We start from the raw sequence: 13,598 nt of genomic DNA on the forward strand, positions 1-13,598 counted from the left end.
TCCGCAGCTCTGCACGCCATTTCAGAGTTATTGGGGCCAGATCCTGATAAAGCTAAATAGGGAACGAATCCCATTTGATAAGAGTCTTTCTTGCGCGCCTTTCTCAGGATGGCCTCCTTGATTTTGTAATCCGCAAAACAAGCAATTATATCTCTGGGTACATTGGCCCGGGCGCGTGTCATCACTCTGTGTGCTCGATCTATTTTAATATCCTCCGGATTTACCTCATGGCTGTCATTGGATAGCAGCATGCTGGCAACTTGCTGTGTCACCTTTTCACAGTCCATATATTCAGCCTGCTCTGGGATGCCTCGAATCCGGATGTTCAACAGCCTTCCACGATTTTCTAAATCTTCTACTTTGTCCATAAGAGAACTGCAACGATCCTTTTGCTCTCTGATAGCAGGACTCCAACGTGCACAAAGCCTCTTGATGTTCTTCCATGCGCTAATCTACATCTTCTACACACCAGCCCATTTCCGCTAGTTCTCCCCGAAGTTCCACTGCCAGCCTTGTAATGTCTTCTTGTCCGCCCTTCACGTCTGCTCGAATCTCTTCGAGCAGCACTCGAAATTCCTTCGCAGTAAATTCGCCTTCCGCTTCCATCTCGCTCGTTTCAGTCTCCAGTCGTCCACTGTCAGCCTGGGAGGGCCCTGTCGCGGGCGCCATCTTGCTACCACTGGCCTGTGGTTGGTAAGTGAAAGCTTTCAGGGATTGTGCATAGTGTAGTAGCTTCTTTCCCCACCTATCGTTACCCTCACCCGATCTTCCGGTAACGGTAATTAGCTTTCGTGTGGAGAAATCGGCCCGCGATCAGCTATTTTTTATGCTTCTTTTCGTTGGGCATGCAGAGCTGTTCACTCACGCCGCCATTCCACAGCGTGACGTCACCGCTCTCTCGCAGATAGTGGTTTTAAACTCTGCAAAATGTCCAGATATGTTAGCCATCCTTCTAGATTCTGCCCATTAATGCATAAAAATGTGCAGAATCTTGAACAATGCCACACACAGCAGCTAGGCTTATATTTGGAAAAATGCGATTTGAAAGTGCAAAACCCCTCCGCAAAAAACTACACTGGCTCCCAATCAAAGAACGCATCGCCTTCAAAATCTGGTTCACAAAATCATCTACTGTGAAGCCCCGCGATACATGGCAGACTTGATTGACTTACCAATTAGAAACACATCCGAATCAACACGAACTGATCTAAATCTGCACTACCCAAGCTGCAAAGGACTTAAATACAAATCAACTTACGCATCCAGTTTTTCCTACATAAGCACACAACTGTGGAACGCATTACCAAAAGCCTTGAAAACGACGTATGACCATCTAAAATTCCGGAAATCACTAAAAACTAACTTGTTTAAAAGGCATACCCTACCGATCCAACTTAAATGCCTGATCTCTGCAACACAACCAAACTAAAGCACCTAATGGACATAACACAACTCTTCCGTTCTACGATTCTCTAATGTGGCTGTGCCACATGAACTTTATCTTACCACAACATCACTTTGTATTTGTTCACACCGGAGTCTGCAAACGCCTCTCCAGTACAATGTAAGCCACATTGAGTCTACAAATAGGTGGGAAAATGTGGGATACAAATGTAACAAATAAAAAATAAATAAAAAAAACACTTGGGAATCCTAGCCTCTTGCATCCTGAGCACATCTAACAGGCCCTTCAAAACATTCACACCTTAAGTATGTGCCTAGTTTTCCTGTGCTTTAATTCAGCTCTGCCCACAGCAATATACATTAGTTGGCAGTACACCAACAAGAAAATATGATTCAGTAGTAGTATCACAATAAATTTAACACCCCCCCAAAACAACAACAAAAACGTAATATACATGTGAATCACCAAGTGAAAGGGGTATGTGCCTGTGGCCAGAACAGTTCAGATTAGGAGAGGCAATATGAAAACAGCAACTCCCTAATAGCTATCTTTCACTGTATAACATTTTCCATTCTGCAGAAGCTGAATTTTTTTCTCCCGTAAAAATGCATTGAGCCTTTATTTGGAGAGCTTATTTCTCTGGAACCCCTGGGTCTGACCTACCCCATTATTGAAGCTGATGTGTCCCTCCACTGGTTTTCCCCATGCCAAATTTGGCCGAGTTTCAATTTCTCGTAAAGCAGTAGCAATTAAAAAGTACAACACACCCACAAATTTCATAAATTTACACATTAAAAAATCTCCAGACATACTGGGGCAGTACATATAGATGTACACTAGTATAATGCTGAAGCATTACACATTAAGAACATTGTTTTAGTTCACAGAGAATCAAAAACACTTCTTGCAGTTCTAGGACCACCATTGCTGAAATAGTTGCTGGCAAACAGGAAAATGTGCAATGGAGCCAGCAGCAACTCCATAATGAGGCTGATGAAAGCAGCTGGGTCTTTCTGTGCTAAAAATTTAACAAAAATAGCATGTATTCAGCATCATCTCATTTTTATTTTCTCCTTAACCTTTTTGTTTTTATGCAAAAAGAGATAATTTGTGCAAATAAAGGGTTGATGTCATCTAGTATATTTAAAAGAGAAAGAATCCTGTGATGACTGAATATAAGGCAGGTACATTGCTGTATGTCTACACTCCACACACAATGGGTTGCATTTCTTTCCCAGGAACCTTAAGGGTCTTTGCCTCTCACCTTGTCGATACTGTGCACAGACATTTGAAAGATCCACTTGATGACTGATTTTTTGATATTCTTTCAAGGACTCTCTGAGCATCCTGTCCTTTTCATGTTTGTTCTGAACCTGCCGAGATCGCTGAAGTAGTTCATTTGCCTATGGGTGGGTGGGGGGAATAAATTAGAAACCTTGTAAGTTATTAATCATCCTAACGCAGAGGAATTCCTCACTGCAATCTGAACCAAGTCCTTTCTCAGTGCTATGGGATGTCCAGTAGAGATAAAGAAATAAGTAGTAATAGTAATAAAAATAGCATGGTTTCAAACCAATCAACATATCCTGTGACACAGATGATAGAGATGCTGTAGTAAGAAAATAAATACTGACAGTATAGAAAAAAAAAACATATAAAACTAATGTGAGAGTTGTCCCTCTCTAGATCAATAACGGTCACAGAATGGGCAATGACACTTTCAGCACTCCCAACCTAGACAGTAAAAGAACTTAGTTGCCCGTATCTTTCTATCACAGATAGTAGAGGAGTGTGGTAGCCGTGTTAGTCCACTCTTAAGGTTATCAATAGAAATCAAACAAAATAAAACATGGAAAAGAAAATGATACCTTTTTTATTGGACATAACTTAATACATTTCTTGATTAGCTTTCGAAGGTTGCCCTTCTTCATCAGATCGGAAATAAGCAAATGTGCTAGCTGACAGTGTATATAAGTGAAAACATTCAAGCATTACTATGACAGTCTGACAGGGTGGGAGGATGTTTTATTTTGTTTGATTTCTATTGATATCACAGACAGGTAATCAAACACACAATGCAAGTACTATATGGTGCTTGCTCGACACTGAACAGCCTGTGTATTAGAGCCAAAAACAATTTTATGCTTGCTGTTCCTTCATTTCATTGAGCAGACATTTTCACATTAATAGGTATATACTGTATAGTGTTGAACAATAACTACTACTACTACTACTTATCATTTCTATAGCGCTACAAGGCATACGCAGCGCTGTATACCATACACTAAAAAGACAGTCCCTGCTCAAAAAGCTTACAATCTAGATAACACAGGTTAACATAGTAAATGACAGCAAATACAAACCTGTATGATCCATCCAGCCTGGCCAACAAGATGGCCAGAGTTGTACCTGCATCTTTCTACGCCCTGTTTAAAGACTATAATACAGATTGTAATATCACCATTGTCGCCAAATGTGTCTAAACAAAGATAGAAATCAATTCCTACTGTTCCTCTGTAGCTAAAAATTCACTGTTTCCATTGCCTCAACTGATCACAACAGAAGAGCAATTTATATATTATAACACTCCAGTCCCTATTACCAAAATCAGAAAGCAACACTGATTATATTGCGTTCCACTGAGACATTACATGACTGTTACACGCAGCTAACGTGTAAAGGAGAAAAGGGCAACAGATGTCAAGTAACAGAAGAAAGGGTGATCATGATTAGATTTTTACTGATCCCATCCCGAGTGTCTAGAAATCACAGATGGTGCTGCACCTATGGCAGATTATAACAGTCAAAGAGTTCTCCAAAGCTCACACTAACAATTGAAACAAATCTCATAACTAACTGCATTCTGTGAGAGAATTCCTACTTGGAAGATTTATGTGAGGATTCAAGGAGTATTCGGGGGCTTATTACTTCTCTTTATGGGTTTATGGCCAGACGCATTAAAGTATACACACTTCAAAGGGTTAACTGGGAAGAGGGAAAGGGAAATGGGACTTGATACACTGCCTTTCTGAGGCTTTTGCAACTACATTCAAAGTGGTTTACATATATTCAGGTACTTATTTTGTACCAGGGGCAATGGAGGGTTAAGTGACTTACCCAGAGTCACAAGGAGCTGCAGTGGGAATTGAACTCAGTTCCCCAGGATCAAAGTCCACTGCACTAACCACTAGGCTACTCCTCCACACCGAGGAGCTGGGTGTTACAATTCCGGCTGATGATTGGCTGGTTTTGGAGAGAGCCTTGTTGAAAACATCCCTGGCTGTTCCCTTTAAAGAAAATGCGATAAAGGTTTTCTACCGCTGGTACCTTACTCCGGCAAGATTACATCATATGTTCCCATATGAATCTTCATATTGTTGGAGGGCTTGTCTAATCCTGGGTACTATGGGTCACATCTGGTGGTCATGTCCTAAGACTCAAGCTTATTGAAGGGCGGTACAGTGCCATCTCCAGGTGTGGTTGGGTAGACCAGTGCAATGGCATCCTGCCGTGTTTTTGTTGGGTAGGAAACCAGCTGGCCTTACTAAACTACAGTCCTTGTTAGTTTGCCATGCACTACATGCGGCTCGCCTTAATTTGGCAAAGCACTGGTAACAGCGTATAGTAGTCCCTTCCCTGATACACTGGATTACTAAATTGTGGTGTATTTGTGAAATGGAATGCCTGATGGTTGTTGTTTAAGGAGAGGGGAGTTACTTTATCTTTGTATTTCTTGCCGTTTGGGGAATAGGGGTTGAGAGGTTTGGAGGAGTTATTCAGTTGTATACATTTAGGGAGGGGGGCTTCTTTATTGGGGTGGGGAACTTTTGTTAAAATAAGGAAGCTTGACAATTTCTCTTACTTTGAGCTGTCCAGGATATCATAGATTATCCATTTGTACTACTTGTTTATTTCACTTATTGTTACCTGGCTTTATAATAAACTGTTTCTACAAATAAAAAAAAATAATAATAAAAAAAAGAAACCTGAGTCACTGAGGGTACTGTAGTTTGCTTCCAGTGCTTTGCCACTAATATCCGAGCAGTTGTGTAAATGTGAGACAAAAATTGATGAATCTCCTTCTTGATTCCTGGCATCCGTACATTCAGTAAGTAAGTATCCGGTTTAATAGTGGGAAGCCCTGGAGAACACTAAAGAAACTGAGAATGAAGAGCAGTCCAAAACATTGCCATTTTAGGTCCACTATATATGCCAAAAAGTGCGTGGACCCCCACATTGATGCCAGCAGCTGTTGATCCTGTCTTAAATATTTGCGACAATCTATGATGTGTGAAGTACAACTAATATAACATCTTACATCCATTATCAACCAGAGGTGTGGCAACTGAAATTTTCAACAAGTACTTAAAGAAAGAAGAGAGAGGTGCTGTTGCTGGGAGATTTCAATCTGCCGGATGTAGATTGGAAGGTTCCATCTGCGGAATCAGAAAGAAGTAGAGAGATTGTGGATGCTTTTCAAAGTGCTCTGCTCAGACAAATGGTGACGGAACCCACGAGGGAGGGAGCGACGCTGGATCTGGTGCTCACAAATGAGGATAGTGTGTTAAATGTCTGAGTGGGTGCCCACCTGGGCAGCAGTGACTATCGAACAGTTTGGTTTGATATGACAGCTGAAGTGGAAGGCGGCAACTCAAAACTCAAAGTCCTGGATTTCAAGCATGCTGACTTTAGTAAAATGGGGAAATACCTGAGGAAGGAGCTGATGGGCTGGGAGGATGTACGAGAAGTGGAAGGACAGTGGTCCAGGCTGAAAGAAGCTATAAATATGGCCACAAACCTTTATGTAAGGAGAGTAAATAAAAGCAAGAGAAAAAGGAAACCGATATGGTTCTCCAAGCAAGTGGCTTAGAAAATAAAAGCTAAAGAGTTGGCGTTCCTGAAACACAGAAAAACTCAAGAAGAGGAACACGGAGAGGAATACCGGATGAAACTGAAAGAAGCCAAGAGAGAGATACGTCTGGCGAAAGCGCAAGCGGAAGAACAAATGGCTAGAAATGTAAGGAGGGGTGACAAAAATTTCTTCAGGTATATTTGTGAAAGGAGGAAGACTAAAAAGGGAATTGTGAGACTGAAAGATTCTGCGAACCGCTATGTAGATAATGATGAAGAAAAAGCAAATTTGCTAAATAGATATTTTTGTTCTGTTTTCACAGAAGAAAATCCTGGAGAAGGACTACGATTGACTGGCAAAAGTACATATGAGAATGGAGTGGATATAGCACCTTTCACGGAAGGGAGTGTGTATGTACAACTTGAAAATCTAAAGGTGGACAAATCCATGGGACCAGACGGGATCCACCCCAGGATACTGAGCGAGCTCAGAGAGGTTCTGGCGGGTCCTAGAGGTTCCGTGGGATTGGAGAACAGCGGATGTGGTCCCTCTTCACAAAAGTGGTGATAGGGAAGAAGCTGGAAACTACACGCCGGTAAGCCTCACTTCGGTTATTAGAAAAGTAATGGAAGCGATGCTGAAGGAAAGGATAGTGAATTTCCTGGAAGACAATAAGTTGCAAGATCCCAAACAACATGGTTTTACCAAAGGGAAATCGTGCCAAACGAATCTCATTGAATTCTTTGACTGGGTGACTGGAGAATTGAATCATGGACGTGCTCTAGACGTAATCTACTTAGATTTCAGCAAAGCTTTTGACACGGTTCCCCACAGGAGGCTCTTGAATAAACTGGACAGGCTGAAGATAGGACCAGACATGGTGAACTGGATTAGGAACTGGTTGACAGACAGACGCCAGTGTGTGGTGGTTAATGGAATTCGCTCGGATGAGGGAAAGGTGAGTAGTGGAGTGCCTCAGGGATCGGTGCTGGGGCCGATTCTGTTCAATATATTTGTGAGTGACATTGCCGAAGGGTTAGAAGGTAAAGTTTGCCTTTTTGCGGATGATACTAAGATTTGTAACAGAGTGGACACCCAGGAGGGAGTGGAAAACATGAAAAAGGATCTGCAGAAGCTAGAAGAATGGTCTAAGGTTTGGCAATTAAAATTCAATGTGAAGAAATGCAAAGTGATGCACTTGTGGAGCAGAAATCCACGGGAGACGTATGTGTTAGGCGGTGAGAGTCTGATATGTACAGACGGGGAGAGGGATCTTGGGGTGATAGCATCTGAGGATCTGAAGGCAACGAAACAGTGTGACAAGGCGGTGGCCGTAGCTAGAAGGTTGCTAGGCTGTATAGAGAGAGGTGTGACCAACAGAAGAAAGGAGGTGTTGATGCCCCTGTATAAGTCGTTGGTGAGGCCCCACCTGGAGTATTGTGTTCAGTTTTGGAGGCCTTATCTTGCCAAGGATGTAAAAAGAATTGAAGCGGTGCAAGAAAAGCTACAAAAATGGTATGGGATTTGCGTTACAAGACGTATGAGGAGAGACTTGCTGACCTGAACATGTATACTCTTGGAGGAAAAGAGAAACTGGGGTGATATCCCCTGGAGGAAAGGAGAAACAGGGGTGATATGATACAGACGTTCAAATATTTGAAAGGTATTAATCTGCAAACAAACCTTTTCCGAAAATGGGAAGGCGGTAGAACAAGAGGACATGAAATGAGATTGAAAGGGGGCAGACTCAAGAAAAATGTCAGGAAGTATTTTTTCACGGAGAGAGTGGTGGATACTTGGAATGCCCTCCCGCGGGAGGTGGTGGTGGTGATGATGAAAACAGTAACAGAATTCAAAAATGTGTGGGATAAACATAAAGGAATCCTGTTCAGAAGGAATGGATCCTCAGAAGCTTAGCGGAGATTGGGTGGCAGAGCCGGTGGTGGGAGGCGGGGCTAGTGGTTGGGCAGACTTCTACGGTCTGTGCCCTGAAAATGGCAGATACACATAAAGTAGCACATATGAGTTTATCTTGTTGGGCAGACTGGATGGACCGTACAGGTCTTTCTCTGCTGTCATCTACTATGTTACTATGATATTTTTGTCCATTGTGATAGTTCATAAGAAGAAGCTAGCATTGATTCCCACTTTTTTTTTTTTTGATAGGGGAGTAGTGGATGAGAACTATGTAAATTCTAAAGATCTAAGCTCTGCCAGTATCTGATCTTAGTGCACATTCGAGTTCCGTTGCTATCAACATTAAATCAGATTTAGTTCTACGATAAATAAAATCTTTTATTTGCATATAATGATAAAAATCTCTAATACACCACATTCATCTTTCAGGGCTTCAAAGGTGATGCATTCCTCATCTTCCCATAACTGATCCAACTCACGAAGGGAGGATGCCGCCCACCTATCATATGCAAGGTCAGTGTTACCTGGTAGGAAACCTGAGGCATACATGATGGGGGTTGTTACATGGTAGTGACGGTCAGGAAACATTTGAGTTCTGCACCTCACCCAAGTCTCCAGCACTACCCCAGTCTGGTCTCCCATCCATGCTAGAATCCCTCACGGTGCCGGCAAATGGAGCCAGGGAATGGGCCAAAGAGGAATATCCCCCAACAAATGTTGATCAATATATGTCCATGGTTTAGAAACTCCCTCCTGCCATATTGTCACAGTTTGGAGGATGGCTGCCCTGTAGTACAGTGCAAAGTTAGGGACTCCAATACCACCATCTTTCCTAGATTGATAAGAGGATATTCCTGTTCACACTAAGGATCTCTTACGCCAAATAAAGGTAAAAACTTTTTTAGTAAGGGATCTAAAGAAAGAGTGTAGTACATTAATTGGCAAGGTCATGAAGAGATAAAGCAGTTTGGGCAATAGTGTCATCTTTACCGCTGCTATCCTCCCCACCCAAGACAAACATAGACCACCCCATTTCTCCAGTTCCATAAACAGTTCTTTTAGTTTAGGTGGAAAATTCTCTTTAAATATTTCAGCTGCCTTTGGGGTTAAATTAACACCCAGATATCTAATATAACGCTGCGCCCACTGAAACAGAAATTCCGCCTTTAGAGATAGCTGTATCTCTACAGAAAGGCCAATAGGCAAGACCTCAGATTTCTGGAGATTAATTTTGAATCCCAAGACTTTACTGTATGTTGTTAAAATATCCATACTAGATGAGTGCGAGACATGTGGGTCAGCTAGTGTGAGAAGCACATCATTAGCAAAAAGCATAATTCTAGTATCTTGGTCTCCTACCCATATTCCCCTAATTAATGAGGATTCTTGGACAAGGCAAGCAAAAGGCTCCATTGATAGGGCAAAAAGGAGTGGAGAAAGGTCACAGCCCTGTCGAGTGCCCCTGAAAAGCTCAAAAGATGAAGTATATATTATTGATTTCTATTGGGTGGTTACTTAGTGCCTGTACACGATGCAGAAAAAGTCCCGAAAATCCAACTTTCTTTAGGAGTGTGAAAAGATAGGGCCATAAGACCCTGTCAAAAGCCTTCTCTGCATCTAACGACAGAAGCATCACAGGGTCAGCTTGAGTTTCTGTGCTATCAATTAAGCGAAGCGCCCTTCTGGTATTGTCAAAAGTTTGCCTATTCTGAATAAAACCTGCCTGGTCAGCATGAATTAAACGTGGTAAAACCAACTGTAAACGTTTTGCTAATATTTTTGTGAAGATTTTATAATCAGTCCCTAACAATGAGATGGGCCGATAAGAGCTACAACTCTGTGGGTCCTTATTAGGCTTACCGTTCAGTGAATCCAGACTGCCCCAATTTGACTGCCCCTATCGGACCAACCGTTCTCTTGTCTATTAGATTGTAAGCTCTATGAGCAGGGACTGTCTCTCTTTGTTAAATTGTACAGCGCTGCGTAACCCTAGTAGCGCTCTAGAAATGTTAAGTAGTAGTAGTAGTAATACCTGCCAATCTCCATGATAGTGGTACGGTTGTTTCATCTGAAATGGAATGAAAACCTCTGACCAGTATTGGAGCTAATAGGTTTTTATAATATTTATAGAATCAATTACTATATCCATCCAAGCCAGGCATTTTCCCATTGGGCAAGCTTTTAATCGCCCAAAATAATAGGAGCAGACAATGCATCCTGTTCTGCAATTGTTAAGACATGCATATCCACCCTTTCTAAAAACGATTGAATCTCAGCTATCGAGGGCAGCACTTCTGGTGTATAAAGCTGCTCATAATACTTTAAAAATTTTCCTGAATGTCAGCCACCTGAGTGCAGAGTTGCCCAGTATTATTCCTCACTGAATGAATTGCATTACAGTGGGTTAACTGTTTCAATTTGTACGCCAGAAGCCAGCTTGCCTTTTTAATAAATTCATAATATTCTTGTTGTGTGTGTGCTGCAGCTGTTCTTGTATAATATTAAGCTCCAGAGCAGATTTGTATCCTAGCTTTATGTAATGCCACCATCTGTGCAGGAGTGGCCTGCTGTTTAGTGAGAGTATCCAAATGTTGAATACATTTTCTGAGATCATGATCTTGTTACTTAGTAAATTTATAAAAATGAGCTTGTAGGGAGATCATTTCCCCCCTTAGTACTACTTTTAAACTTTCCCATAATATATCAGGTGATACCTCAGGGGTATCATTAAAGCGTAGGAATTCCCGCAACTCACCCTCAATCCAACAGACTATCAGGGAACCTTCACCCACTGAGTTTGAGGGTATCCCCTGTCCCCTAAGTGTGATGGTAATTGGAGCATGGTCCGACCATGTACGTGTATGAATAGAAGTTGCTCGTGTAGGGGAACAGATCCCAGGGCTTCCCATCCAAAGGTCTGCACAAGAGTGTGAATCATGGGGAGCTGAATAATAAATATAATCCCTTTCCGTTCCATGTGTGGTCCTCCATATATCAACATAGTACAGACAGAGAGGGTAATACAGTATACAATCAGAGAAACAAAAAGAAAAAAAAAGAAAAAAGCAACACTGGGCCTTCAAGAATGGGACAACAGGAGTACTTTATTAACCAAAGACCCGACACGGGCCGTGTTTCAGCGCCAAAAAGGCGCCTGCCTCAGGGGTCAAATTTGTAAATATAGCAATCGTTCGGAATTGAGGTTGTCAGTGCCTTAAAAAAGCCTGGGTGACTTGCATTGATTTCGCTATAGCGCGAAAAAAAGCGGGCTCTGGCGAGGGAGCCTTCTCCTGCGAAATCAATGCAAGTCACCCAGGCTTTTTTAAGGCACTGACAACCTCAATTCCGAACGATTGCTATATTTACAAATTTGACCCCTGAGGCAGGCGCCTTTTTGGCGCCGAAACACGGCCCGTGTCGGGTCTTTGGTTAATAAAGTACTCCTGTTGTCCCATTCTTGAAGGCCCAGTGTTGCTTTTTTCTTTTTGTTCCTCCATATATCAACCAAATTTCAGTGACTGTTAAAGCTCTGGAGCTTTTCCCTGTCGGTTCCAGCATATGAGACTGTATTGGTAGTATTATCTAGTGCAGGGTCCAGAGTTAAAATCCCCCCCCCCCCCCCCCCCCCACATATGAACAACTCCCCATTGATACTTTTGGACAACTTTATGGTTAACTGTTTATAAACCCACCCTGTGCTTGATCTGGAGCATATATATTCCACAATGTATAAACAACCCCACCAATTTCTATTACTAACAATATATATCGACCTTCATTATCTGACTTCTGGGAATGTACAGTCCATGAGTGGCCCTTTCTCAAAAAAAAAAAAAATACCCACCCCAGCTGTCTTTGGGCATACCCGACTAGAGGACAGATAAATCTGTGGCTAGGAACTGTTATTAAGTAGATATTCATATTTTGTAAGCATACGAGTCTCTTGTACAAAAATTGTATCAGCCCCCACCTGGGATGCTTCCTTAAGTAGCATTTTGTGTATGATGGGAGTATTGAGATCTCGTACATTTAATAACATACAGGCTATAAGTGCCTTGATGTTATGTCAAAGAAAATTAAATGTTTAAATTATATTGCAATTTGTATATTGTCACCATTACCAAATAACACCTCTTTTCCAGAGTCCTTGTCATCAATTTCCCTAACTCCTATTAAAACTAAGAACCCCCCAACCACCCACCCACCCACACCCTCCCTTCCAAGCAACCAATAGGGGGACCATAGCGGACACGCTAATTAGTTAAGAGAGAGTGGCTGCCTAAAACATGCCCCACAGTGAGCAGTGTGCCCACTAGAGGGCATATGCTGAATATAGATTACCCAGCCTACACCATAGTAACAAAAAGCCTCACTATTATAGGACCATTTAACCTTCCTGCTGAACCAGTGCATCGACGTCCACACAAGCCTTCCACTCTCCAGGTAGTTGAATCAAGTGCTTCCACGCATTGATAATTGTAATCCTAATTGTTGCCTGGTTAAGACACCATTTGCCACGTGCAATTCTTGCCCACCGTGGGCGCGATGAGTGCTCTCCTCCGGACTTAATATCAAGGGGCTTCTCCCTTGATGTAGATGGCGAAGAATCTACCTCTTAATAGGGTGTGGGCTTCCTCCAATGTGCGTATCCATTGTAGCATTCCATCTATATAATTTGCTTATTTCCGATCTGAGGAAGAAGGGCAACCTTCGAAAGCTAATCAAGAAATGTATTAAGTTATGTCCAATAAAAAAGGTATCATCTTATTTTCTTTTCCATGTTTTATTTTGTTTGATTTCTATTGATAACATCTATATAAAAAGAAAGCGTGAATGGATGCTGCCATCGGTATTCGATTTCCTTTTCTCAAAGATATTTAGTAAGAAGTCTCAGCTTCAATCGCCATTTTAATGTTATTGCAGCCAAGTCCTGGTATAACTCTATTGGAAACTTTTCCTAATGTATAGGAGAAGACCTACGGGCCTTTGTCAGCACCTGTTCCTTTATTTTGTAATCCATAAAATAGGCTATGATGTCTCTTGCAACGCTAGCTCTTGAACGAGTAGCCACTCTGTGTGCCCGCTCTATTTTAATTGACTCCAGAGGCATCCCTTGACCCTCAGAAGAGCATACTTGCAAATCTGTCGAGTCACCAGTTTACAGTTGAGATATTCAGCTTGCTCAGGTATCCCCCAAATATGTATGATGGCTCTCTGGCCTCGATTAACTAGGTCTTACACTTTGTCTAACAGAAGAGTACAGAGAGTCTGGTGATCCGCCATGGATGTTTCCAGCGATGACAGGGCCTCTTGTTGATCTTCAACCCTATTATCCACATCCTTTATATGACGGTCCAGCTCTAGAATTTCACCACGGAGATCAGTTGCCAATGCAAAAAGTTCCTCTCGTACTCCATTAATATC

The 13,598-nt window shown here is 42.0% G+C and overlaps 1 protein-coding gene across 1 annotated transcript in view; it reads right to left on the reverse strand.

Moving 5' to 3' along the window:
* Positions 1–13,598, reverse strand: part of NUP155 (nucleoporin 155) — a 358,702-nt gene that overhangs the window by 138,030 nt on the left and 207,074 nt on the right. The window contains exon 24 of the mRNA XM_030193046.1: positions 2,670–2,808. Coding sequence (XP_030048906.1) covers positions 2,670–2,808 — 139 coding nt within the window. The remainder of the gene's footprint in view (positions 1–2,669; positions 2,809–13,598) is intronic.

This window comes from Microcaecilia unicolor, chromosome 2 (genome assembly GCF_901765095.1).
Source record: "Microcaecilia unicolor chromosome 2, aMicUni1.1, whole genome shotgun sequence".
Lineage (NCBI taxonomy): Eukaryota > Metazoa > Chordata > Amphibia > Gymnophiona > Siphonopidae > Microcaecilia > Microcaecilia unicolor.